This window comes from Sander lucioperca, chromosome 7, assembly GCF_008315115.2.
Source record: "Sander lucioperca isolate FBNREF2018 chromosome 7, SLUC_FBN_1.2, whole genome shotgun sequence".
NCBI lineage: Eukaryota > Metazoa > Chordata > Actinopteri > Perciformes > Percidae > Sander > Sander lucioperca.
The window spans coordinates 18,444,146-18,472,121 of NC_050179.1; the positions used below are offsets into that span (position 1 = coordinate 18,444,146).

Consider the following 27,976-nt stretch of genomic DNA (forward strand, 5'->3'; position numbering starts at 1 on the left):
TGTGTGACTGTGTGTGACTGTGTGTGTGTTTGTGTGTGTGTGTGTGTGTGTGTGTGTGTGTGTGTGTGTGTGTGTGTGTGTGTGTGTGTGTGTGTGTGTGTGTGTGTGACGGCCAGCCAGCCGCAGGACACGCTTGTGGAGTTTAACTCCGAAAAGACAGTTAACCACAGGTTCCCGTTAATCTTATGATGGACATGTGTTGTGATATTTAAACAAATGAACCGTCAACAGCAAAATAAAAGCCTGTTATTTACGAGAGCGGTCTGAGAGACCTCCAGCTTACAGCGGGCTCTCTGAGCATGACTGGCCGAGCAACGAGCTAGCGGCCGGGGCAGGCGCCTGCTGGCTGTCGCCTCACTTCATGGAGCTTCTCAACTCCAAAAACTTTGAAGCAAATTGTCAATTCGGCATCAATTTTCGCAAGACTGCCTATATTCGAAATCTAAACAGTTAATTTCTCGCTTAAAAAGTTGTCAGAAGTGAAATTAGTGATGAATAAGATGGCGAAAATTGTTAAAATTGTCCCGTTGTTGGTCTGTCTGTACCGGAAACCCGACCCTCGTTCACCTAGGTTCATATGCTGAAAAGGGAAAAGAGAAAAGACCCTGCCCTGAAGTAGGAGCTGAAAGAGTTACAGGAACTGCGGCCAGAGGAACTTAAAAATCCCCAAATTGGTCTAGTTGGAACACGAGAAAAAAAGGGTTCTAGGAATTTTATGTTCTAGGAACTGCAAAAATCCCTCCGGTCGGAAAGCGGCTATTGTGTGTATCCTTGAGGCCTAATAAAATATGCACGTTATTTTCCTCCCTCAACATTTTCAAAGATGATTATTTTATATATATTTTAAATTCAGTATTTTTAACATCCACACTCACTTGCTTGCAGTCTGTTTCTTTACTGACTTTGCTGGCAAATGTTTTGCATTTCCTTGCATGTTACTGCCACCAACAGGAATGTGTGTCCATTGCCAACAGGGTACCTTTTTAATGGAGCATATCCTATGCTATGTTTGGGTGATTAGCAGCAGCTGCCTCATTTGTGTATTACAATCACTGGCTCATTCAGCTATTTGACTACCAGCGGACTAGTAACATCCAGTCATATTTATGCAGATGTATGGAGCAGCCGTCCGCATTAAAAGTACACAAGAGTATGTGGACAGGGCTATGTACATATTTTTGATCATGTAAAGGTAGATATGCTTCATTCCATTTACCTCAGAAGTCGGAGGTCAGAACTGGGAATGAGGTCACACCAGGTTGACTGTAAAAACATATTTCATGGGGTAGGGGGACTTTGCCAATAATACCTGTACCACTACCATGTTGGACTGTGATGTCCAGTTTCGCAAGGCTCTCTTGACTTTCTAAGTGGGAAATCTGACTTTAAGTGCTCATATTATGCTCATTTTCAGGTTCATAATTGTATTTAGAGGTTATATCAGAATAGGTTTACATGGTTTCATTTTCAAAAAACACCATATTTTTGTTGTACTGCACATTGCTGCAGCTCCTCTTTTCACCCTGTGTGTTGAGCTCTCTGATTTAGCTACAGAGTGAGGCATCTCACTTCTATTCCATCTTTGTTGGGAGTCGCACATGCGCAGTACCTAGGTAAGGACTACTATCCAGTCAGAAGCAGAGTATGAGGGCGTGCCACACTAGCAGCTAGGTGAGCATTATAACGTCTGTTACAAAGTGATGCACGTTCGTCACGGAAGTAAAGGCTGGACTACAATAGAGCTGTTTGGAGCAGTTTGTGAACAGTGTTTTCTGTTGGAGATGGTAAGTCCCTTTGGGGTGGACTTTGGGCTTTTTCACTTTGTAAACCTATAACATGCACAAAAAAGATATAGAACACAATAAAGGAAAGGGAAAAAGCCCAAAACTTGAACACCCCCCTGAAGTTGGATTTCCCACGCAGAAAGTCAGGAGGACTTCACCAACCCCGACATCACAATCCAACATGGCTGCATCAACAGTAGTCAAAGCTGTATGAATATACTGTTAATTAGCACTTCTGTCTTATTTGTGTCTTATTAAGTCAGCCGTACACACAGTAACGTCTATCTTCTATCTGTAGACATGGTGTTTGTACGTGCAAAATACAACTAAATGAGTTGTTATCAACTGGTATTGCTTACAATGGCTGGCCTGCAGTCCCCCTACCCTCGTTTTTCCGACTTGTATTGGAACTCAGGTCTGACGTCATTCCTAGTTCCGACTTCTGAGGTAAATGGATGAATGGATGGATGGATGGATGGATGGATGGATGGATGGATGGATAGATAGATAGATAGATAGATAGATAGATAGATAGATAGATAGATAGATAGATAGATAGATAGATAGATAGATAGAATTAACGATGGCTGAATTATCATATGCTTCAGTTTTAGGGTCCTGACACTCATCACTTTCATTTATCAAAAGATTAGGTCATTCCTAAACCCATAGCTACAATACTATTTTAGTATGCCAGAAAAAATATTTAGTAGTAGTAGTTTAGCCCCAATACAAAGTATGTCAAATACAGTAGGCCTATGCCAAAAAAACCAGGATGTCTTACTGCTGCATGCTGTCACATTTTGCAGCAGGCAGCCAGCATGCTTTTCTGGCTATTCTGACCCACAATCCTCTGCAGCGGAAGATGGGTCACATCGATGAGCCGCCGAGAGAGCGAGGATGGATAACAGCTTATTAACAGCTTATTGGCAAAAGCCTACGATGGATATAGGAGCAAGATGGTCAAAGTTGCAAGGTGCACTGTTATAACAAGTATGTTCCAATTGGATGCATAGTGCATGCAACAGTACATACTTTGTAAAGGCAGCTGCAGTATACTAGAAGGGCTCAATACACATCTTTCACAAAGCAGAAGGTGATTGGTCATTAAAGTAAAATAGCTCCTCTCTCAACAGAAAGCTATAAAAGCAGACACTTAATTAAATCAGGATACACTAACAACCTGTAGTTTATCTCAACACAGAGCCAAATGTCATCCAGAACAGCAGGAACTTGATCAACTAAAACCATTACTTTGTAGATGATGTATTTTCTTCTACAAAATGTAGCATGTGGCTGAGGTACTCTGCCATTTTACAGCCGATTTTTAGGCTATATGTTTTATCTTAAGCTACAATTATTTAAAATGGATTTAAATGTTTATCAGTTACCTTAAATGTTACTATATACCTGTTTTACAGTGCAAATATTGATTAATTGAGGGATTGCACAGGCAGCTCTAAATGTATCTATTTATTGAGGAACTTCAAAGCTATCAAGACCCAAAGTTAAAAAAAAATAAATAAATAAAAAAAAAATATATATATATATATATATATATATATATATATATATTCAAAATTGCATACAATATTGCATATGCCTATTGTTTTTTATAATGTAGGCTAGTCATCATATGTCATGTTCATTTTTTAAATTGTAGGCCTGTTTATTTTTAAAGTTATATAATAATATAATATAGTTATATAATTCTCATTGTCACGCGACAGCTCGGCTACCACAATGTTAACTCTGCGTCACACACCGGGTCAAAACTGAAACTAAACGAACAGCGGGGAAGTTTCTACTCTCCCAGATAATAGCTTTTGTTTGGCAACTGAACTGAGACCTTGTTGATAAGCAGCTGGCCACAGCAGCATTACCGAACAGGAAGGTGATTCATCAGATTAAAACAAATTAGATACATCGAGTTTCTTTTCCACTTAAATGAAAGTAGAGTTCGGTTTCTGTCAGTTTTGAAATGATGTGGCTGTGATTCACCTGTTGACTCCTCCCGAACGAGTCGCTACATGAAGATAATAACCGAGACACAGCTGACTTCATATGATATCTGACTCACAGTTCAACTGACACAACATTGATCACACTGTCTACGGTAAGTTCAGACTTTAGTTTTTTAACATTTGTCACTTCATCAGCTATCATGTTCAACATAACTTTACTTTTAAATAGCCAAAGTTTGTGTGAAAGTTTACTAATTTAAATATGATTTATTTTTGAATGCTTATAAAGATAGGGTGTATTAACTCATGTTTAAATGTCTATTTCTTTAAAAATTGCAGATGGCTCATAACATCATAGTTTTCTTTGACCTGGAGACCAGTGGATTAGGTAACACTAACTTTATGTCTGTCTGCCTATTCCTTCATCAGTCCCAATAGCATCAATTAGATTAAATGTGACTGTTTGTTTATACCTTATTTGATTATATAGGATAGTTATTGTTAGAATATTCACCTTTTTAACAAAATATTTCTATAGCCTACTAATTATTTTATTGAGCTTGAATGTTCATATTTGGTCCTGGAAATAGGCTATTTACTGTACTGGGGTTTTTCCAGAGCCATTCATGTTGCCTTCATTACTAAGAATGTTATGTCAGAATAATACATTCATTGTGTAGACGGCACCTAAAATGACTACTATGCCTACATACAAACTGAACTGATATAAGCCAATGTCATAATCAGGGGTGTCGGACTGGGGGGGGGGAGGGGACTGAGTACCCAGGGCCATCATTTGAGGAGGGCCCAAATAGATGCTAGAATGAATAGCTGTGGATGCGGGTAGGGGCCATAGAAAATGCCTTTCTACAGGGCCCAGAATTTTGTGCTACGCCCCTGGTCATAATAGTTTTATCAATCCGGTCTGAAGGCTCCATCTGTTAACAGGTAATATAAATAGGTGTCTTTATGTGACCAGGAGGATAAGAGTGCATTTCAGATTCTATTTTTATTGGTTTCTAATCTCACAAATGCATCTGTCTCGTAGTTCATGATGTCTTGAAAAGTTAAAGCTTGGTTAGAAAAGGGTGGAGTATCACTTGGCTGCATTACACTTTGAACCAATAGGTTACAGCACAGGACATATCTGCCAAACCACAAACCAGCCAGAGATTCTTTTCCGTTGCTGCCACCGGATGCCTCTGCTACATGACAGATTCATAGGAAAGTTGCAACATAGAGATTTAATTGGCATTCGTTATACAAATGGTACATTATCCTAAAATATTAAATATAGACACATGTAAGCTTGACAAGATGAAGGCTCTCTTTTTCTGGAACCCTAACCAAATTTGAACACTCGATGTGCATTTGTTAGTATTTTCTGACATTTATAAGACCAAATGATGAATTGATTAATTACGCAAATAAGATTACAGATTCATTGATAATGGAAATAATTATTAGTTGTAATATATAGTATGCCTGTCAAAATCACACTAGGTGGGTGTTGAAACTTTGAAGCAACAGTGTGGCTGAAACCAGATGCTGAGAGGACGGATTTCATTGTAACTTTAAAGCGAAGTTCCTGAGTCTGTGGTTTTGATTATGTGTGGAAATGTTAAATGACTCTGTGGTTTTACCATCACACAGTTAGCAGGATGTCATGACAGATAACTTTTTTTATGTTCAATTAGTATTTGCATGCAATGGCTGCACAGGCAGACAGAGAGCACCACCCCCCAAAAAACACACATCACTCTTTCAGCTGATTTCTGAGTGAAGAGAAACCACGACAATTACATCAAAGATGTTTACAAAAAGACATTGCTGTTAACATTTTTAATATTGTTGTCTATATTTAAGGGATGATACCCAACAAGCTCAGGCCACTTGACAACAAAACACCATATGAAGCCTAATCAAATTGAAAATATCTATCACAAAATTGAATTTAGTTTATTTATACATAACTATATATTTATATATTTAATCTTGCTTTTCAGTTTGAAATATCAGAAAAAAAAGTTTATTTTCCTCAGAATTCCATCATCTTACATCTATTGATCTTAACAAGGAGTATGTTAGGTTTTCAGTTTATCTGGACTCAGACACAGAAGTTGAAGGTGCAACAAGATTTAATTAATCTTATGGATTGAAATAGGCTGATTTATTTATATATATATATATATATATATATATATATATATATATATATATATATATATATATATATATATATATATATAATATGTTGGATTCATGTTAAGACATTTCAAAAAGTTCAAAAAATGTACACTAATTTGGTGGCCACCGTGCAGTAACTCTGAGGACCCCCTAGGGACCCACTGTTGAAGATCTCTGGCCTATTGTAACCTACATGTTTTCATATTTTCTTTTTCTTATATCCTTCTTTAATCCATCCCCTGCTCAGACACTACAGTGTGTGACATCATCCAGGTGTCAGCCATCTGTGGAGAGAGGGTCTTTAATGTCTACACCCTCCCCCGCCAGACCCTCACCGAGAGCGCCAAGCAGGTGACGGGCTTCACCGTCAGCGACGACTGCCTGTTTCTCCGCGGGGCTCCTGTTAACACCATCCCTCTTGTTGATGCTCTCACCTCCTTCATCGACTTCCTGCGCTCCTTCCGACGGCCCGTGCTGCTGGCAGCCCACAATGCAAAGCGGTTTGATGCACCTGTGCTCAACAGAGTGCTGCGACAGCTCTCCCTGCGGAAGGAGTTCCAGAAGGTGGTGTCTGGGTATGTGGATACCTTCCTGCTAAGCAAGAACCTCTACCCAGGTCTGCGCAGTCATTCTCAGGAGAACATGGTTCGCCACTTCCTGGGACGGACCTACAATGCCCATGATGCAGTGGAGGACGCCACAATGCTGCAGGAGCTGTTCAACTCATGGAGTCCCAATGAATGGCACATTTCAAGAGTTACCTTTTCCACCTAAGCATTTTTTTAAAAGGCTACAAAAAGGTAGCTGGGTTAGCTCAGTTGGTAGAGCAGGCGCACATGTATAGAGGTTTACTCCTCGACGCAACGGCTGTGGGTCTTTCCCCTTCTCTCTCCCCTTTCATGTCTTCATCTGTCCTGTGGAATTAAAGGCTTAAAATGCCCCAAAAAAATAATCTTTAAAAAAAAAAAAAAAGGCTGCAAAAAGCAACAACAATCAGGCCACTAAAACAAAAATATTTCATTTTAAAAATAACAAGTTTTGTTCTCACATGTCCTCGTTTGTTTAGACAGATTGATATTTTGAACATTCAGGAGAAAGTGAAATGATGGGAAGAATAAATGTCTTGTGATTGGAGACAAATAATGCATGTTACACCCCAAACTCACAGATATGTAATGTTCATACTGTATAATAATTTGTATTATTTAGTTTTGTTGTCTAATGTAGTACTGTAACATATGTCATATTCACAAGTGTTGTATCTTTTGTTTTCCCAGTGAATTGTAGCACAATTTTCCCACAATAAACATTAAACTTCCATTCGATTCTTTAAGATAACTTGGTATTTTTTGAATTATTTTAATTTGCACCATGTTTCAGCAACCATACAGGAAGAAATCTCTCCTTAAAGACCAACATGGAATGGAGCCACAAGGCATGCTGTGCTTTGTTTAAAAGGTATTTTTTTCTGCTATCATTATTTTTATTAACTGCTCATACAGCAGTATACATGTGTAATGAAGTACATCTTCAAGACTTTTCTCCAGTGGTTTGTCACACAGCATTTAGGGAAATTGAGGAAATCTGGAATGAGATGAGATAGGTGAGTTAAAGTTGACCCATCAAAAGTTGAAGTTAGTTTTAAGTGTAGATGTTTTATGCTGATTTGCAAATGTGTACATTTCAACATAAAAAAAAATACTAAGTATGTGCTAATACAATTATAAGAATAGGTCAAGTGTATTGGTTGCTCTTAGTCTTTCTTACAAGTGCTGCTATATCAACTTATGTACTTTTTTTTATTTATTTATTTATTTATTTATTTTACCACCTACTGCCCGCACTGTGCTTGAGACGATTGTATTTGGTTCATTTTTGACAGAAGAAGAAAGGGTTTCTCTGAGCTTGCGCAAATCTGGAAAGTAAATTAGAAAGTAATTCTGTTACAGTAAAAAAGATAATACTTTCATTTGCTACAAACATACACTGTACAGTTCAAAGCTACATATGGTTTGGTCAGTGCATCTTTTAAGCGCTACACTGCAACTTGTTTGTCTTGTTCTAATTTTTTTTTGTAATTATATCTTCAACGAGGCTTTTATTTTGAAAGTTTTGATCTACGCGGGAGTTTAAATACACAAAGAGAAATCGTCACGGGACACGACCATGACTGTTTACCATAGATGTTTACCGACGCCATTATGTGGCTAACTACGTATTGCGTGTGTGTCTTTCTTTCGCTTATTTTATAAAACTTCACTGTGGCTGTCGGATTTTAGAAACATTGTTGAAGCTGTGGCGGTGGCGGGATGCAAAAATCTGATTCAGACGGAGTTGAAAAGTCTCAACAACAGTCGCTGGTTTTCTTTGACTTGGAGACAACTGGACTGAGTAAGATCACTTTCTGCTGTTATATGACTAATTACAGAGACAACGGTATGGCTATAAAGCTTCCATGTTTTGCCAGTACAGTGCACTCCTGTATTGGGGGATAGACGCTGGACACCAGTAATAGCTAATAAGGAAATGTTGATGAGATGGGTGAGGAAAGGAAGAAGGTCAGGAGGAATAGACTGGAGAAGATGAGAAGGGATAGGATCAAGGGGGCAGGTGGTGGGGCGGGCGGAGGTCCTCAAAGTAAGAATTTGATTTGGAGATAGAGGGATGAAAGAGGAGCCTACTGGATGTGACTGTGGTCAAGCCAGCCGACACTCGGATCTCCGTGGTCAAATCAGCCGACACTAAACTTGTAGTGCGCTCTTATACCGGTACGCGTGGTAAATGCATTCAAACGGCCCAGCTCGAGTAGCGAAATTAGCGAGATGATACACATGGGACTACTTCCGGTTTTCAAAGTAAGGTGTTAATACTGTCGGTACACGATCGTTCTGCCTGCACGATCCGTTCTGCACATGCGCAAAATGTTCGCGCATGCGCGGTTGTACGAGGATTTACGACACTGCACGATCTGTTCCACGCTTCCGGCCAAGCTAACGTTAGTTTAGCTAACAGCTAATTCGGCTAACTGCTAGCTGAGACAGCATGTAATAACTTTAAAAGACCCTCAAAATAAAACTTGAAAATAAACGTTGACATATATAACAAACACCTAACATATATAACAGCTGTTACGTCAGTTCTACTTTACTTGTGCTCATTTAAAATACAATCACTCAATACTTGTCTTTATTGTTATTACTGTGAAGTCTTAATTTAGCTGTAGCCTGCTTTTCCCATTACGTTTGAGTTAACGTTATTTTAGACTGAATCTAGCTGTCAGCTAGCGGTTAGCCGAATTAGCTGTTAGCTAAACTAACGTTAGCTTCCCGGTGGAGGCTAGCCATAGGCTAGCGTGGAACAGATCGTGCAGGTCGTATGGATACGTAAAACAGTATTATCTTGCGCATGTGCAGAACGGATCGTGCAGGCAGAACGGATCGTGTACCGACAAATACAACGTACATATAAAAACTAGTAATGGATTATATTCACCAGAAGTAAAATATATGTAACCTGTGTCTGTCTTTTAACAAATTAGTAAATTGTGAAAGGAATGTATAGTTTGAGTTTACAAGAATACAACATTAACAATGAATAATTCCAGACAATGATTTATTTCAGGGGACACCTCTACACCCATATTTAAAATCAAGCAATTAAACGGTATCAATTTGGAGATTTTAGGAAGTAAAAGTCTCACATTTCTAGGGTAAAATGACGTCATATCTGAAACTTAAGGTGCTATAAAAGGACTTTGCTCCATAGTTCCAGGCAATGACTGACATAGTTGAGTACAGGGCATCACTTAATACACTCATACTGAAAATCAAACATTTTTAATTTTGGAGATTTTTGGAAGCAAAGTCCCATACAGCTGCTGTAAAATGAGTAAAAATATGAAACTGGAGGTACCATAAAAAGACTTTGGTCCATAGTTCCAGGCAATGACTGGCATATTTGAGTACAGGGCCTCACTTAATACTGTCATACTGACAACCAAACAATTTTACTGTAAAATTTTGGAGATTTTTGGAAGCAAAGTCCCATACTTCTGCTGTAAAATGACTAGAAATATGAAACTGGAGGTGCCATAAAAAGACTTTGGTCCATAGTTCCAGGCAATGACTGACATATTTGAGTACAGGGCATCACTTAATACACTCATACTGAAAATATATCAACCCACCCTACCATCCGCCCACCTCTCCGACCCCCGTCCCCATTAACCCGCACATTGCTGGTCCTCATTCACCACAGATCTCTCACACGCACACGCACACGCACACACACACACACACACACACACACACACAACTAAGTAAAATAAAATAATAAAGGGGGTTCTAAAAACATGCTCTAGAGGGCATTATAAATTTGGCTCCATTGGCTATCAAATTGTTTATTTTTTATTTTTGTCCTCTGACATTGATCTTTCAATACACAGATAATACTTCATTAGGGCCTTCCAATTCTCTACTGAAGGTGCTTCCTTATTTTTCCAATTTTGCAATATCAATTTTTTAAAGATAAGAGGAGAAAAAAGTATCTGCCAACAAGTTGGATATCTTATTCCCTCTATATCTTGAAAAATACACATTTTTGGAGAGAATATGATTTTTCTGTTAGTATACTTAGATAACCAAATCTCTATACTCTCCCAAGTCTTCTTAATTCCTTTGCAGTACCAAAAGGCATGCATAAGAGAGTCACCATGTAGATTACATTTTAAACATATATTTGATGATGTGTTATCAAACTTGTTTATTTTATCTCCTAGTATATATATTCTTGTCATTATCTTAAACTGTATTAGACGCAGATTTTCATTAGTAGTTAAATTGTATGTTAGTGACAAGCTTTCTTTCCATTTTTCTCAAACGTCAACCCCTAGGTCTTCCATCCATTTATTGTATACACTTTGTAATAATTCATCACTGCTTTCCATGCTTATCAGTAAATTGTACATAGAGCCGATCAGCCTCCTGTTTTGGTTGCTTTGGCTTAAAATGTTAGACATTTCAGGGCTGATGTTCTTTTCCAAGTCAAAATTGCAGGTAATCCAGTTTTTCAGTTGCATATACCTAAATAATTCTCCATCTTTTAGGTTATATTTGCTTTTTAATTCACTAAATGGTGCAACAGTGTCGTGATTTGTGACATCTGACAACTGCTTGATTCCACCTTTTTATCCATGTTTCCCAGTAAAGCTGCGTGCTCTGTATATTTATTGATGGATTGCTCCAAATAGGTATATATGCCTGGGAAGCCCTATTTCTTGATGAATATTTTTTTTAAATTTTATTCCAGGCCTTTAATGTACTATTAATAACAAAATGTGTTGATTTAATGTTGCCCTTAGAAAAAAGTGCTAACAGTAAACTGTTGCACTGTAATTGATTGTTTTCTATGTCTATCCATGGATCTTCGTTTGTTTTATTTATTATGCGATCAATATAAAATGACTGAGCTGCTACGTGATAAAACTCTAAGTTAGGGAGATTTAGACCCCCTTCTGCTCTTGAGTGATACAAAAGTTTCCTTTTCAATCTAGATGCTTTATTTGACCAAATGAACGAAGAAATTATTGAGTTTACCTCTTTAAAAAAGGTTTTAGGAGGCCTTATAGGAATAGTTTGAAATTTAAATAAGAATGCAAAGAAACATAAAATAGATTTAACATTAATGGCAGTTGATGCGGAAAAGGCTTTTGATAGACTAGAACGATCCTACTTGTTTAAAGTTTTGGAGGTATACAATTTTCCATTACATTTTATGAATATGATTAGAACCCTGTACAAGTCTCCTAAAGCATATGTATACAAACGGAATTCTATCAAAACCGTTCTCATTAACTAGAGGAACTGCCCAATGATGCCTTCTTTCACCAACATTATTTGCATTAGCAATTGAACCCTTGGCTCAAAAAATTAAATTAGAGAGACAAAAGAGATAGGAGATATCGAGATTGGTAAAAAAAAACAGTTTAAATTGAGCCTATTCGCGGATGATTTATTACTTAACTAATGCAGTCACCTCAGTTCCACATGTTATGAAAATAATTACAACCTTTTCAGGGATCTCAGGTTATAAAATGAACATAGCAAAAAGGGAGCTGTTGGCAATAGACTCTTGTAAAAAGGACTTGGAGAATCTCACACAATTTCGGATACAGAAAAAAGATATAAACTACCTTGGAATCTATATTAGCCATGAAAAGACCCAGTTGTATAAAGATAACTTTCTTCCACTTGTGAAAGACCTTAAGAAGGATGGCAGTGGCAAGACTTGAAGATTAATTTAATAGGAAGAGTAAACCTCTTTAAGATGATGTGGCTACCGAAATTCTTATTTAGAAGGTTAAATAATTTCATCTGAGACACAAATATGTTCCAACAGAGTGTTGTTGTACCTTTCCTCTAACTTTAAATAAAACCAGAACTCACAGACAGCAGTCTTTATTCATTTATTTCAATTAACAGCTTTCATATTTGCAAATGTGGATAACCAAGCCTATAATGCTAGAAAGAGATGCAGATTGCAGTTCAGATAAAGATATTTTATACAAATTTTCAGAGAATCACAACTAATGACATGTCATTTAATCAAATATATCATTCCTTATTATTTAATAATACCATAATTATGGAGCAGTGTTATGATTTTCTCAAAGTTCTGTAGCAAATCATTTTAAGCAGTACAAATGTTTGTAGTTAGTTCCAGATGTCCTTAACTCAAATATGTCAGTCATTGCCTGGAACTATGGACCAGGGGGTGGGAGAGGTGGGCGGATGGTAGGGTGGGTTGATATATTTTCAGTATGAGTGTATTAAGTAATGCCCTGTACTCAAATATGTCAGTCATTGCCTGGAACTATGGACCAAAGTCTTTTTTTGGCACCTCCAGTTTCATATTTCTAGTCATTTTACAGCAGCTGTATGGGACTTTGCTTCCAAAAATCTCCAAAATTATACAGTAAAATTGTTTGATTTTCAGTATGAGTGTATTAAGTGATGCCCTGTACTCAACTATGTCAGTCATTTCCTGGAATTATGGACCAAAGTCCTTTTTATAGCACCTTAAGTTTCAGACATGACGTATTACCCTAGCAATGTGGGACTTTTACTTCCTAAAATCTCCAAATTGATACCGTTTAATTGCTTGATTTTATGAATATAATCCCTTACTAGTTTTCATATGTAGGCCTACGTTGTATGAACACCTTATTTTGAAAACCGGAAGTAGTCCCATGTGTATCATCTCGCTAACTTCTCTACTCGATCTGGGGCCGTTTGAATGCATTTACCACGCGTGCCGGTATAAGAGCGCACTACAAGTTTAGTGTCGGCTGATTTGACCACGGAGATCCGAGTGTCGGCTGGCTTGACCGCAGTTGAATGTGTTGGATGGAAAGATGATTTCAGGAAGTGTGGTGGAGAATAAAGAGCGTATGTCATCTAACTTTTTTAGTAGTAGTAGGCTAGTTGACAAAGTGGCGTTGGTAGGAGGGAGGAGGTGGACTGGGGGAATCTAGGCGGTTAGAGAAGATTATATATATCATATTATTTTTTTCTTCTCCATTGTCAGACCCCTCTGAGCAATTTTGCATACAACTCCGTTTAGAACCTTGATTTGTGAGGTATTTATTTTTGCTGAATTAGCGAAAAACAGAGTGGGTAGGCTACTTTATTCATTAACAGTTCCTCAACTCATTTTCTCGGTAATTTACTCTATCATCATGATATGATTTATAGTATGATTTTATTTTTTACCCATATCTCCCATGCCTAATTATTGTTAATTCAGTACTGTCTAACCTAACAGTTTGTGATTCAGCCTACAATCTCATACATTTTTTACATTAGCTGCTTTAACACCCAGTGTCCCTCTCCAGGAAAAAAAAAACAATCCTCTGAAGCTTTTGAATATGAATGGTCATGTTTCATTTCACCAGATCAGAGTTGTGAGATCGTCCAGCTGGCTGCAGTGAGTGGAAGCCACTCTCTCAACCTCTACGTCATCCCTCGGTGTCCAATGCAGCGAGGAGCAGCCAAAGTGACCGGCTTCAGGGTCCGCAGACAGAGATTGTACCTCCATCGACAACTTGTCCTCACCAACTCCCTGCGAGAGGTCCTGGTCTCCTTCATAGCCTTTCTTCAGATGCTCAGAGGCCCGCTTGTCATTGGCCACAACATCCGCTGCTTCGACTGTCCGCTGTTGGCTCGAGCTCTCGATGAACTGGACCTCAGGGCAGAGTTCGAGTCGGCAGTCTCCGGCTGTGTTGACACTCTACCACTGGCTCGGGAGATGCTGAAGGACCGCGGCCTTCAGAGTTTTCGACAGGAGAACCTGGTCAGGGAGCTCCTGGGTGTGAACTACAAGGCCCATGATGCTTTGGAGGATGTGCGGGCATTACAGGCACTGTTTAGTGTGCTTCAGCCCACACCAGAATTGATCTGTAGGCATAGGTTTACTCTGGACACCATGAAAAACAAACCTGCTGTCAAAGCTGCTAAATCTAAAGTCCCCTGTAAGCCACCAGAACAGTGCACCCTGTGGGAGAACTTCAGACAGAGCGGGAAGAAAGAAGACGAAGCCACAAGTTAAAACATATGAAACCCACTGCATTGCTTGATGGCAAAAGAACAAAGAGGGCTTTTGTTCTTTTTGTGCATACCGAGCCGAAGCTGTCAGTTTACTACAATGGTTGATGGTGGAAGAAATGAAAAACCGACTGGAGAAAATCACTTCAAACATCCTCTTTGGTGACGCATAAAGGGAAACAACTACAGCGCAAATGGATTATTATTCCTGCAACAGTTCATAGAAGCTTTGGAAAGGTGAGGGAAACGTACGAAGACAATGCCTGCACATCTGGAAGTCACACATTACTACTTCAGCCTGATGCAGCACTTAGATAAGGGTGAGATGGGTTTGTCCTTTGCCTAATAGGGCCTTTAGTTCTGCTAGACTACCTTGATTGGCCTTGTCAGTCCGTTTCAAATCCATGAACTTCAATCTCCCTCCTTTTGATTATTCCAAAAACATGCACTTCAATTTATTGCACCATTAACAACACATCCACTATTTATATCAGGAACAACAAACAGGCATAAAGAGTATTCCTTAACAAAAAGCCGAGATTCAAACGTCTGTTTTGTGGTTATAAATGGTAAAAATGTATATAATGGTGTGCAGATTTTTCTCTTATTCCACTTTCAACCCGGCAGCTTGATTTTTAGTCATCAATGCGTGGAAATAGTGATGACTAGGTTATGTATAAAGGTTTGTTACTGAGAAAATGTTATGTACTTTTATTCAGAATTTACTTCAAGGTTTCCATAAGCTCTAAAGCTCATTTTTATTGTAGGTAAATTAATCTGCAAATAAATGTTATATTTCTACAGCGTGTCCCAAATGATATACTTCATTGCTGGTTGGTTGGTTGATAAATATGTGAATATTTAAATCAATAAATATCACAATATTAAGAAGAATGTCCTTATACAATATCATTTACTCAAAGTCAACAAGCGATATTGTTGAATTATTGCCCAGCTTTAGTCTGGCTCAGCGGATGTACATTGCTGGGATAAAGCCTGACATCCGGCAATCTCTTACACTCTATAAAGAACCGTGTCAGGTTAGACTCTGCAAAGTTATCCAGATAACTCAGTAAACCTGCTTCTTTTTTTTTTTTTTTTTTTTTTTTGCCATTTTAGGCCTTTATTTGATCGGACAGCTTAGTAGAGCCCGGCCGATAAAGGATTGTTAAGGCCGATATCGATACAAATATTTGGTGATTTAAAAATCCGATATTCTGATATATCAGCATGTGTGTGTGTGTGTGTGTGTGTGTGTGTGTGTGTGTGTGTGTGTGTGTGTGTGTGTGTGTGTGTGTGTGTGTGTGTGTGTGTGTGTGTGTGTGTGTGTGTGTGTGTGTGTGTGTGTGTGTGTGTGTGTGTGTGTATGTATGTATGTATGTATGTATATATATATATATATATATATATATATATATATATATATATATATATATATATATATATATATATATATATATATATATATTTTTTTTTTTTTTTTAATCCAGAAACGCATAACAAAACAAACAGATTTCCCTAACATTAGTTATTTGTAGTTATTTATGAGTCCTCACTAAAATAATATGATAATGCATTTAAAAATAAACTTGTTTGTTTTATTGTCACAACAGAACAGAGGAACATCAAAATATAGTAAAGTTCTGATAAATAAAATGGATAAAAATACAAACATAAGATATGAAACTTAAAGGGTTAAACACGAGTGTTGCCAACAGGGACGTTGTAGAGCGCCCTCTGGTGGACAAACTATACAACAAACACTCATAACATGGTTGAAGGGTGTTTTGTCTGTTTTTATTTTATTTTTTAAATATTCATTTATCAGCCATTATAAATACCGATACTGATAGTTTGGAAAATGCATAATATCGGCCCGCTGATATATCGGTCGGGCTTTACAGCTTAGACATGAAAGGGGAAACAACATGCAGCAAAGGGCAACGGGTCGAAAGCAAACCCACGGCCGCCGTGGCGAAGACTGAGAATCTGCACATGGGGCGCACGCTCCAGCAGGCGAGCCATCGAGGCGCCCCTAAACCTGCTTCTTTTAACAGGCCTTTAATGTATTTTGGCCGGTGTCTAATCTTTGGGGTGGTCTAGAGCCTTTATATACCTTTTTTATGGTGCATACAATACTAAGCTATTAACATAATTGTTGAAATATTTATACATGTTTATTTTTTAAAGATTATTTTTGGGCATTTTAGGCCTTTATTTGTATAGGACAGCTGAAGCCATGAAAGAGAGGGGGGAATGACATGCAGGTCAGAGTCGACTCCGCAGCCGCTGTGTTGAGGAGTACACCTCTATATATGGGCGCGCGCTCTACAAGTTGAGCTATCCAGGCGCCCGATATACCTGTTGAAGATCTCTAGTTTAAACAACAAACTGTACAGATCCAACAAAAAACAAGGAGTTCAGATGGGGTAGTAATGGAAGCAGGCTTTATTAAACCACTTTTACATACACGTTCTCTGCAGTCCCAGGCGACAGCATCACCATATTAAACCATTTTAAAATGCTAAACCATGCCCTCACTAGAGAAATATTCCAAAAATTGTTCTCACTATAGTTAAATAAAACAATAAAGGTAAAACAGTGTGGCCTTCAGCTTTGTGTGCATTTGAAGGACATGAGTCAAAGGAAAAAGAAATTCTGTGCAAAGTCCTAGACGATAAAATAATAAAACTAAAAGGTGACGCAAAGCAAGATCAGTAACAAAAGTCTGTGATAGTTAAATTAAAAGTTAAAAATCAAGATCAGATCATGTTTGAAACAGTGACCTCTACAACATTACTAAATTAAACCATTTTGACAAGATGGTATAATAGTAAAATAGTAATAATAGTAGGTTGGTTGTTGACAAAAATAATTGGAGGCTCTACAATTCTAGAGCTAAAGGAAGTTAATGGTTCTATAATCGGAAAAAAAAAATGCAGTGATGTTTACTATTAACATCCCTCTCTTGAAAAGTCTTCCATTTCTGAACAATTTCAGCAACAACAAACAACGTTTTAGTGCATCTTCATTCAGGACAAGCTTACAGATCCACCTCCATCACTAACATGGTCATGAAGTAGGTCAAAGCATTACCAGCGTTGGCTCATTTCACTCTAGTCATTCATTCAGGTCAACTAAGATAAATATTTACTCACTGGTAGGCTGGCAGGCAGATAGATCATTGGTTCTAAAATATTTAATTCAAGATAACCCATACAAATTATTACAACAAGAAAATCCACTCCATGATTGACTGAATTCAGATGGACCCTGGTTTGAACTGGAATATTGTGGAGAAATGTGCACCATACTGAAATAATCTAGTTACAATATTGTAGCAATATGTTGGAAAAGATTGTACTGTCACGATTAACTCACCTTATGATATAATGTTCAGGTAAATACCTCATACAGCGCAGTTTCAGGGTTCATATTTCTTAGTATGTAATGTCAAGTATCAGTACAAACAACAAAACATGCAAAGTCTGTAAAAAATAGTTTTCAAATACTCAGAAATACAGACTAAGTTTCCTCTTATAATACTTTAAATTGATTGCAGCATTTTGTTTTACAACTGTACAAGATGTGGATGTGTCAACAGGTTTGGGTCAAATTGTATAAATATGCAACAAGCAGCAGTAGTACATGTACATGTAGTCATATATAACTTTTAAAGTTTGAATTAATATGCAATTCTGATTCCCATGTAGTCGTGCTTACTGGGACGGCCATAGTTAGAGGCCCTCTTTGTTTTTTTATCTTTATGATTGTTTACTACAATTTTTTAGAAGTTTCCAGACTGTAAACATGCGCTGGTAACAGTTAACAGCAGTAATACTTGATTGAAAAGGCCCTCTCCAGTATCACTGCTTTAAATCAAACATGCACAGGCATCTCAGTATTACACTACTGTTGATATACTAACAATGTATTTTCCCGCCAGAGGTGGATAATTACTTGTTCAAGCTAATCTAAAATGATGAAACCGTTAGTTTGCACCAGTGAAAAGACTAACTGCTGGCTCATATAACAAACATGCTAAGTCCTCAACAAGGTGGCTCTGGACTGTACTTGTACAAAGCAGTGAGTGGCAGTGTACTGCACCAGTGTAAACATATCCCCCACCCTGTTTCAGTGCTGTTTGAATGTATATTAATAGGATAAAAACATGCAGCTGTTAGTGTGTGTGTTAGGAATAAAAAGGAAAAGATTACAGAAACACTGAAGGACAACCAATTACAAACAAAGAAAATTGCACACGGACAATATTTTAAAGGTGATTTTGGTAGCCTTTTCCAGGCTTTCAACAATCACACTCATCAGTGGATGTTCAGAGTTTGCTCTGTTGTTTAGAAAACTATCTCACCAAAAGTTTGAATTATTAGCTGTTCTAGAGCTTTTTGTCAGATAGTGTTACCCTGTTATAATGGAACCGCAGATTTTCACATTTTCATTTCTTCTGAGCAGTTAAAGAACAGCTACTAAACTGACCTAATGAGGTTATTTTCTCAACTGCTGTTTCCAAGGTCAAGAATAAACTTTCATGCAACATTTCAGGCACTCAATCATCATGATCAAGTCAAGTCGGCGAAATGGTGTCATGCACTTTTTATTTATTTATATCCGGTCCTGTTTAGTGTCGAAGACATATTTTACTTTTTATTCTTACTATGTGTCCTCTGTCTAGCACCTATAAAGAATTTGGGATATGCACATTGTCTGCTTTTTAAAAAAGATGTCATTGCACCACTACAGGTAAAAAAGTTTAAACCAATTAAGATCCAGCAGCAATGGATTACAGCTGGATTTTTAAAGCGAAAGAACTTGAGCAGTGACTAGTGCAGTCTGCAGGAGAATTCAGGTTTGGGGGAGCTGCGGGCACAGACGGGCACCGACACTGTGTCTGAAAGCTCCTTTAACATACTACCTACTAAAAAGTGCACAGCGATCATTGGGCTCAATCCTTAACGTGGACCTTTCTGATTCAAACCAGAGGAAAACAAACACAGGTAGTATGAGCTTTCACACACAGACTCACGCCTACAGGAGGCAGCAGGCTCGGAACATGTCCATCCCTGACTGGGAGGTGATGTGCAGGGAGACGCTCTCGTTGGCTGAGACAAACAGGACGGTGCCCCGCCTCAGCGTGACGTCAGAGAGGGCGGCAGCAGAGGTTGCCGTGGCGTCGCCTTCGATGACCAGGAGGATGCTGGCGCTGTCGACCGGAGCCACAGTGTACTGCTTCACCGAGGCTGGGACCTGCAGGACGGACGGGACGTTTCTGGATGCAACTTCATTAGACATTACTAATAATAATGTATCGTACCCCAGTGTTTCCCCTAGGATATTCAGTCAGCGTGTCCACAGAGGCTGGCTTTGCTTGAGTTGTTTCTTAAGTTGATTTTGTTGTTTTTAACCCTTGTGTTCCGCCCACTATGCAACTTTTTGTTTTCCTCGGTCCAAATTTAAAAAAAAAAACTTTTTCTGCTGCTTTTTCTGTCGTTTTTGTTACTTTTTTTCCAAGTTTTTTCCCTTTTCCTGATGTTTTTGTCACTTTTCTTCTGCGCTTTTTGGACATTTTTGTTGTTTTTTCCCCCGACGGTTTTTAAGCTTTTTCCGTCATTTTTGTCACTTTTTTCAATTTCTTTTTAAATGCTATAAAATTGAATAAAACACCCAAATTCAAAGAAAGTATTGAACTGATCACTGATTTTACTTGTAAAGACCGTCGTATGGAACCATCCACGTTATTGTTTTGGACATTTGGTTGATAGAAACCCAAATTTCTAATATAGAAACTTTTGGAAAATGGGTCAAATTTGAAGAAAAAAGAACACATTTTTGGCTGATTAGGCTCTTCGCCTTCTCCGATCCTTTTTGACATTTTTTTACCGCTAGTTACTATGAAGAAGCTTGCTACAGTTATGCCACATTCACGAGACCATGGAATGTTAACGTAGCCTGGTCCTACCAGACTCTGGTCCATTTCATTTGTACAGAGTCTGGCCACTCTTCATTGAGTGTTAACTTCACGTTTGGTCGTGACGTATGTCATGCGCATGTACTATAAGAGGGGAGACCGACAAGGCTTATATTTAGCATTAGCATCGCTAGCGTTAGCCTTAGCCAACTCCTTCACCACGAACGGAGCAAGCTGGAAAATCTAACTTTTCCCGAAACCCGTGGGGAGGAGGGCCACAACATCATGGCCACCAACACAACTCAGCAAAATATTGTTCTTGCTCAGGCTTTAACTTCTGGATATTCGGCAACGTTGCCATAACGGACCGAATGGCTTCGCTCGCATCTACAACTCTAGCGAACGGCCTCAACGTCATCATTCTCAGCCACTCCCTCTGTTCGCTGATTGGATCGCCAAAAATTTGGCTGGAGAAAACCCAAGAATATACCGCGAACCCAGACATAGTACTGAAGGGAAATAAAAATTGAGTGGAAGTACGTAGGAGGGCGGAGCCAGGCTAATGTTAACGTACGTTACTCAGCAACAGAGGAAAATAGTTAAAATGAATTGAACTTTTAAGGCAAGGAACGAGAAGCGAATTGCCTGTATGTGTGAAAACAGCTTTAACTCGCACATCCGTTTTTTTATTTTAATATATATAGCATAATTATATAAATTTTGTCATTCTTTCAGGGAGCTCGGGGGGTTGTTTTTGGGGGGGTGGACAGTCCCCCCAAAACAATGGTAGGGGAAACACTGATATCCATCAACAGACATTTTGATGATGTCCTCATTAGGGCTCTTAAGTTGAGCAGCTGTAGGTGGGTCTCCAAAACATTTGAAGCCATCCACAGCCGACTTTTTTTCACGGATGTTTTAAAATGTCAATGCAGGAAAACCACTGGTGTAACAAATAACCTAAATAATAAATGCAGAATTTAATTTATGGTTTAAGAATACAAGGCACAGAAATTATGTGGGCTCTCCCTGCAATTACAAGTCTGAATGTGTGTTAAAAAAGGTGTGAGGGAAGATATTTTGACATGTCACAATAGGAAAGCTCAGGTGTAAATAATAAAAAAAAATAATGGCAGAAAATAATGACATCACATTTTAAGATAAAACTTATTATATCTCCAAATTAGAACTGTCCAACTTTACTTTCAAGTCATACAACACTTGTACGACTTGAAAGTAACGTGTGACCTTTTCATGTTTTACTGTTGCTGTTTTGTTTTGAGATAATACCATCCACTAAACAATTACTGAGTTTTACTTCTATCACCATTCAGTTCAGTTTCCATTTTTTAAATTACACCTTTGCCTCGTAATGTGTAATCATTTAGTTAGCTGAGGGTTCCTACTGTACCTGTATTCTCATGACAGTAAAGTCTGGCACTGGGGGGTCGTACAGGGACACGCAGGGATCTGAAGCGTCCTGGACACATGGGAAGATTTTGGAGCTGGCGGGGGCTGGGCTGTAGTTCAGCATCTCACACAGCGTGTTGACATCAATGTATTTCGGTGTCAGACCGGCCCTCACCGTGTTGTCTGAGCAGGCCATACACTCAATACAGTCTAGATGGATGGAGAAATAGACGGAAAAGGAAAGCAAGTTTTAAATAAGCAAAGTGGGCAGTCTACCCTGCTTCAAAGGGAGAAAAAAAAATCAATTCTCAAATACTCTTACAATGTTATACAGCTTAGATCAGCCCGTGGGGTTAAATGCATTACAAGAGCTATTTCTTCTCCTCCACTTGCCTTATCTACTTTTATAGTAAGTGACTTCCCAGAATGCCTTTTGACAACGGGTGTGAATTTACCCACACTGCAACATTGCCAGATAAAGGTGGACTCTACCACTAAACACAACAAATCTTACAGCTCCAAAAACATTAAAAATACATGAATGAACCACACCATTGCACTAGCCAACATGTCTCTTCATTCAGATGAAAAAAACACACGCGCGCACACACACACACACACACACACACACACACAAACACACACACACACACACACACACACACACACACAAACACACACACACACAAACACACACACACACACAGTCCTGCTGCTGGAAATTCTCACATGGCACCAAATGTGTATTAATCCACAACTATGAATAGTCCCAAATAAATGCAGCTTTTACTTCTGTTTGAGTAATGTTTGCTAAAAGCTAGTGGCTAGCTGTTTTCGAAAATTACTCAGCCTTTAAAAAAAAAAAAAAAAGTATTATATATTCGTGACCCACTCTTAAAGATTTATGTACTCAGTAGGTACCAATGTAGGAAAGTCAGAAAGGATTTACACATTGTTGGTTTTTGGCTTCATGGGATCGGTTGACAATAAGAAAAATATCAGCCTTATCCTTTAATACTACTGCAGCTTCTCTTTCATACAGGAGCACCAGAGAGACACTGGAGTGACAACAATGTAGGAATTTGGGCACATTCTATTATTGTACTCATTCGGCCTGGATAAGATCTATAGCACTAAATCTCATGAATATAAACAAAAAGTGCCATCTGACCTCCGTAAAGGTAAGCGTGAGGCTCGTTGGCTCCCAGAAACATGGCCTGGCCTGGATCCAGGACAATGTGGTTGAGGAAGTAGATGGAGAAGCAGCCGATGTCTCCGGGATACTGGGAGTGGAGACGGAGCAGCATATCCCCGTTGCTGCTTGATGTGTCCTTCCCTGCTGCACCTGCACGGGTCATAAACACCCACGAGTGTGATAATGCCAGTAAAACATGTTTTCAAAAGATCAGAACAACTGACCGGTCCCTTTTATAAAATTTGTTTTAAAGCCCCCTCTTTGTAGGATTAGAAAAAGTCTGATGTTGGTGCCTCCTGGTGGTATTTTAGTGTCTTAACTTGCAGCTGTTATTTTCTAACCCTGCGAGGTTGCTGGCTCTCCTCTGTATTAGTTTTTAGGTGAACTTCAGTAAGTACCACAACTTGGTGGTGGTGTGCATATCTCTCTTTCTAACCCACATGCATCAGATACCAGATTGTTGACTGTGATCAAATAAAAAAATGTTTCCACATATTGAGCAATCCTCTCATGGTCAAATAGACTGTGTGCGTGCAGCAGAGAAAAGCACTGGATGAAATGCTACACCTTTACCTCCACACTCTGGTAATGCTTAATGACTAACCAACTAAACTAACTGAATAAAACCAGGGATTTTGCATTTGTTTTCTGCCGTTAGTTCATCCCTCCGCCTCCTCACCCTCTTCTGTGACTCTCTTGACCAGCATGTTGAGCTGATCTACGAACACCTTCTTCTCACAGTTCATCATCCTGGTGAAGCACTTCTTCAGCACCTGGCTCGTGTGAACCGCATCTCCCATGCTGCACAGCAGCTCCCCTGCTGCCTCGTTGCCCACCAGAGCATGGAACTCTGGGACAGCTGATGGATGCACACACACACATGCACAAGGTATGATTTTATTTTTTGCCAAACATTTACCCTTCAAAGTACAGTACTTTACCATTCCTACCCATTTTAGAATATACAGTATATGTATAGGTTTGACACCATAAAACAGCATCTTTTTTTCCCCATGTTTCCCCAGTAACTAACTGTGGGACTCACATTTAAGAAATCCCAGGATCTCCTCCACTGGTCTGAAGCCACAGAGGCCCTGAAAGCGGGTGAGAGCAATGGCCATCTCCGGCTTGTGGTTGTTGTCTGGATAGTGCTCCGGAAACTGAGCATGGAGACGAGCAGCTAACTCCTGACCAAATGACAGAAAAGGAAGAGGGAAGAAAGCGTGTAGGCTAAACTCTATTCCGTTCATACACAAAGCCAATGGTTATACTGTTCAAACCAACTGGGCCAAATACAATACACGGAAAATATTAGCATGCCAGTGGTTCATTCTTAAACTATTTTAATCATGTTCAATACAGTATTTCCATAATGTAACAATACTGATTAAATTTGCCTTCATCTACTTTCAGTGTCCTTGGTTCCAAATAGACATTTCAAGAGACCACAACATAAAGAGTTTAAGCTTTGAACTGAACCAACTAACCACTGGTTGAACAGTGAATTTTGTTTAATGGGAATGAACCTCTCATTTTAAGCAACTATACGAAATAATCCAAAGATACTTTGACAGTTCAAATTACATTGCAAATCAAATAGGTGTTGTTGTTGTGCTTCCCCAACCACTCAGCCCTCTTCTCTTAAAAAAGGCAACATGTCTTAAGAGTAGTCCAACGATTAAAATCGATGCAGCAGAACCAGAAATATCACTGTTTTAATTTCATTTTCTGAAAACTTGGGGGCTACAAAATACCCATAATCCAACTCGACCACCGATAGTTAATTCTGAGATTTGGATGCGTTATGTGCGTTGCATGCTTGAGTGGTGAAGTTTATCACAATTAATGATTTCTTGTTCATATTTTAATCGGCTGTAGTCAAACGCAAAAAACAGTGCACTGTTTATTCACCAATTCAGAATATTGAGTCATTTTACACATTCACGTTTGTGTACTCACTCTGTTGGGGTGGGCCTGTATGGACAACGCTGTCTTGACAGAGAGGACTTTGAAGAGGAAGGGCAGCTGGCCCTGGAAGGTGTCTTTGACTTTGGAGCCCAGGCAGGCGGGGAAGTGGGCGATCCACTGGCCCAGAGTGGTCTGCGCGATCCTGTTGTCTTTAATCTGGGCATCACCTTTTGGGTGGGCACCCATCCACAGCTGGAAGAGATAGCAGAGACGGATAAATTATGTCCAATATTGGATTTTCAAGTTAGTGTGTTGAGGCAGTAGACCAAAGGTTACAGAAATAGGTTTGTGACTGGAAGGTTGAAATCCTGATCTAACTGGAAAAATATAAGTCGGACAGTGAATGTGAAATTTAACGACGAGTGCTTAATCCTGATTAAAAGTACGGTATAACTAATTCCAGAATAAATAAAACCTAATTTTTTTTTTTTTTTTTTTTTTAAACATGGCAGTCCTGTTACTTCCCTCCTTTATCCTCTGTTAACAAGCTTCCTAAGGGAATCCCAATTGTCCCCAGGCATGCTGAGAGAAAGGTCTGAGGTCTTACATTTACATTAAATTAATATATTTAAAGGACATATATATGTATCTCAGTGAGTGCAATTCACTCTGTATTAGTGCTACATTAATGCCTTAAATGTAAATGAAGGGTACTGTCTCTCAAGCACACACACACACTTGTTGACTGCATCAGTGAGGCTCAAACCTGTAACCTTTCTAATAACAGATTCTCACTGATTCTCTTTTTTTTTATTGCCACAGATTACTTACAGTATGTGCTTTTAAATCATGTTCTATTGTATTAACATATTGCTGCTTTTTAAATAAACCCTGTCATGTTGCGTAACAATGCACACACACGGTTTAAACTTGTTATCACTGCTTGTTTATGTCCATTCCCTGGAGGCAAAACAAATGTAATCAATAAAAACACTGGAATGCAACTGAATAAATGTATAGACAAACGTCGTCGTCGTCGGCATCATGCTAATTCCCCAACTAACATTTATGGTAATAATAGGGATACAACATAATAGGGATAAAACTGTTAGCCTAACATGTCACAGACTAATAAATGAGATACTGTAATGCAGGATTAAACAGCCATACCACCTTCTGACTATAAGCATGAACGCTTAAATATAACCAACCATGGCATGTGACATTAATGTGGCTTACTCTACATGAAAATGTCACCACTGCCATAACCTGAACTAATGACCTTTATGACAAACCTTGCAGAGCTGTTGTAGCTAAATAAAGAAAGACTTGTGAAAGGCATGGAAAGAACAAGGCTCTCTGCCAAGACACTGAGCAATAACACAACATTGTAAACCCTGTAAATGATACCAGTTTCACATGGCTCATCTGATTTGTCCTATTTGGAAGGAATGATGCATCTTTGTACAGAACTGTGGCAGAGTGTGTGAACACTGTAGAGCAACATTTCTACATCTTAAAGATGCTATAATGCCGACAACGGGTGTTACCATCTCCACACAAGTGCAGTTATCCTAACGAGCTACACTAAATGTCTAATGGGGATCCTTTAATTTAATTTCAAATAATTTTTGGGGGATTACATGTTATTTTGACAAGTTTATGTCATTTTAAATTACAGTTAAACTAATTATATTGCAACCTGCAATTTGTAGTAAAAACATGTTCATGCATTTTATATATCTGCTTGTTTGTCAGTCACCTTAAACAGATACAAATACACCACTATCAGAGGGTTTGCTGAAGGACCAGTCTAGTGATTTGAACCAGTACCTTTCCCAGTAATAACCTTACCTCTGCATAGGGCTTGCCATCCGCTACAACAGCTACAGGGTCTCCACCAACCACGAGTTTGGCCACTTCACTATCCAGCCCGACCTTCCCCCACGCATAATTTTGCACGGCACAGGTCAGAGGAAACACTGAGGAGAGACCAACTTTAGTGTGGCAATTCTTAAAACAAAAAGTGAGTACAGAACTGAATCGAGTATAATCAAGGGGCCTTTGATCCCTTTTCAACTTTGCAAAAAAAAAAAACAACCTTACCCTTCCTACAGGTGTACTGTAGCTACATCATTTGTACCTGAGTGTGTATGTTGTATGTCTATCACTGATTGTCTAACCACCTATTACATTATCAAAATGTTACCCCATATAAGTAGGAGACAGGAGAAAGCAGGTCTTCCAAAACACACAGTTTGGACTAAAGTGGTTTGTTAACAACATGAGCACCTGTGAAGTTTAATAAGGCGTGGCATATGTTGACAGAGAGAAATAATCGCATACAGCATGGCTTAATATGTACCCTCACTACAAAACAGTAAAACAGGGGAAACAGATCCGCCGGGGATTCATTATTTGGCGCAACACCGGCCAGCTGACGATGCAAAGTCCATTGACAGAAACGCACACAGTAAAGCAGGTTTACATTTGCGAGGCACTAGTCTGTTCCCCGGTTTGTATAACATGTAGCTATACCTTGCGTATGGCTGTAACGTTGTACATATGATATGTCGTCAAACGGCCTATCTGCATGTTATTTCACTAGGGTGCTAACAATGCTGCTCTAAACACTATCTGCCTACCATTAAACCATTAACGTTGAACAAAACGCCGGCTGAAATATTGATGTGGATGCTAAACAACGAGCTTTTTCGTTCAATCCCATCGTGTCAAAAACCTGTATCAGGTATCATGTCATATAAATAAAGCGTTGCACCATTAGCTAGCTAAATGTTTATCGACGGAACAGAGGATTTAAAACAGTTATGAAGGAGAAGAGCTCACTCACCTCTCACTTCCTCCATGGCTGCAACGTCGGCTGTCAGACCCGTTGGTGACGTCACGACTCGGCTCGCGACTTCGTAGATTTTTTTCATTTTTTTCGATTTTTTTTTTTTTCTCAGTTAATTTTATTATTAGGAAAATTCACAAAAGGGAATGGG

General features: G+C 38.8%; 3 protein-coding genes across 4 annotated transcripts in view; 2 read left to right on the forward strand and 1 right to left on the reverse strand.

The window, feature by feature from the left end:
* The window catches only part of LOC116060313 (DNA polymerase III PolC-type-like), a 44,322-nt gene extending 37,057 nt beyond the window's left edge, over positions 1-7,265 (forward strand). The window contains exons 1-3 of one of the 2 annotated variants that reach the window (XM_031313825.2): positions 3,547-3,900; positions 4,088-4,136; positions 6,183-6,734. In XM_031313825.2, the coding sequence (XP_031169685.1) occupies positions 4,088-4,136; positions 6,183-6,709 (576 nt within the window). In that variant the 5' untranslated portion in view covers positions 3,547-3,900 and the 3' untranslated portion in view covers positions 6,710-6,734. Of the gene's footprint in view, positions 1-3,546; positions 3,901-4,087; positions 4,137-6,182; positions 6,736-6,919 lie in introns of those variants that run through there. The other variant, XM_031313824.2, reaches the window with a different exon arrangement.
* A 765-nt stretch (positions 7,266-8,030) lies between these two features.
* LOC116060321 (protein PML-like) lies at positions 8,031-15,338 on the forward strand. Its single transcript, XM_031313832.2, has 2 exons — positions 8,031-8,326; positions 13,887-15,338. Exons 1-2 carry the CDS (start codon positions 8,245-8,247, stop codon positions 14,537-14,539), a joined length of 735 nt encoding a protein of 244 aa, XP_031169692.1. The 5' UTR covers positions 8,031-8,244; the 3' UTR covers positions 14,540-15,338.
* Positions 15,339-16,965: 1,627 nt separating this feature from the next.
* mpi (mannose phosphate isomerase) lies at positions 16,966-27,907 on the reverse strand. Its single transcript, XM_031313827.2, has 8 exons — positions 27,823-27,907; positions 26,826-26,953; positions 25,023-25,223; positions 24,109-24,250; positions 23,743-23,922; positions 23,040-23,213; positions 21,870-22,078; positions 16,966-19,797 (listed from the first exon to the last, which is right to left on the reverse strand). The coding sequence occupies exons 1-8, from the start codon at positions 27,836-27,838 to the stop codon at positions 19,579-19,581; spliced, it is 1,269 nt and encodes a 422-aa protein (XP_031169687.1). The 5' UTR covers positions 27,839-27,907; the 3' UTR covers positions 16,966-19,578.
* Between the last annotated feature and the right edge of the window lie 69 nt (positions 27,908-27,976).

Excerpts from the sequence above, each read along its gene's own strand:
- LOC116060321 (XM_031313832.2), top strand. The coding sequence starts at position 8,245 with ATGCAAAAATCTGATTCAGACGGAGTTGAAAAGTCTCAACAACAGTCG. Across the intron at positions 8,327-13,886 it reads CTTGGAGACAACTGGACTGA|ATCAGAGTTGTGAGATCGTC; the intron begins GTAAGATCACTT and ends TCATTTCACCAG.
- mpi (XM_031313827.2), bottom strand. Across the intron at positions 24,251-25,022 it reads TACAGGCCCACCCCAACAGA|GAGTTAGCTGCTCGTCTCCA; the intron begins GTGAGTACACAA and ends TCATTTGGTCAG. Across the intron at positions 23,214-23,742 it reads CAAGAGAGTCACAGAAGAGG|GTGCAGCAGGGAAGGACACA; the intron begins GTGAGGAGGCGG and ends TGACCCGTGCAG.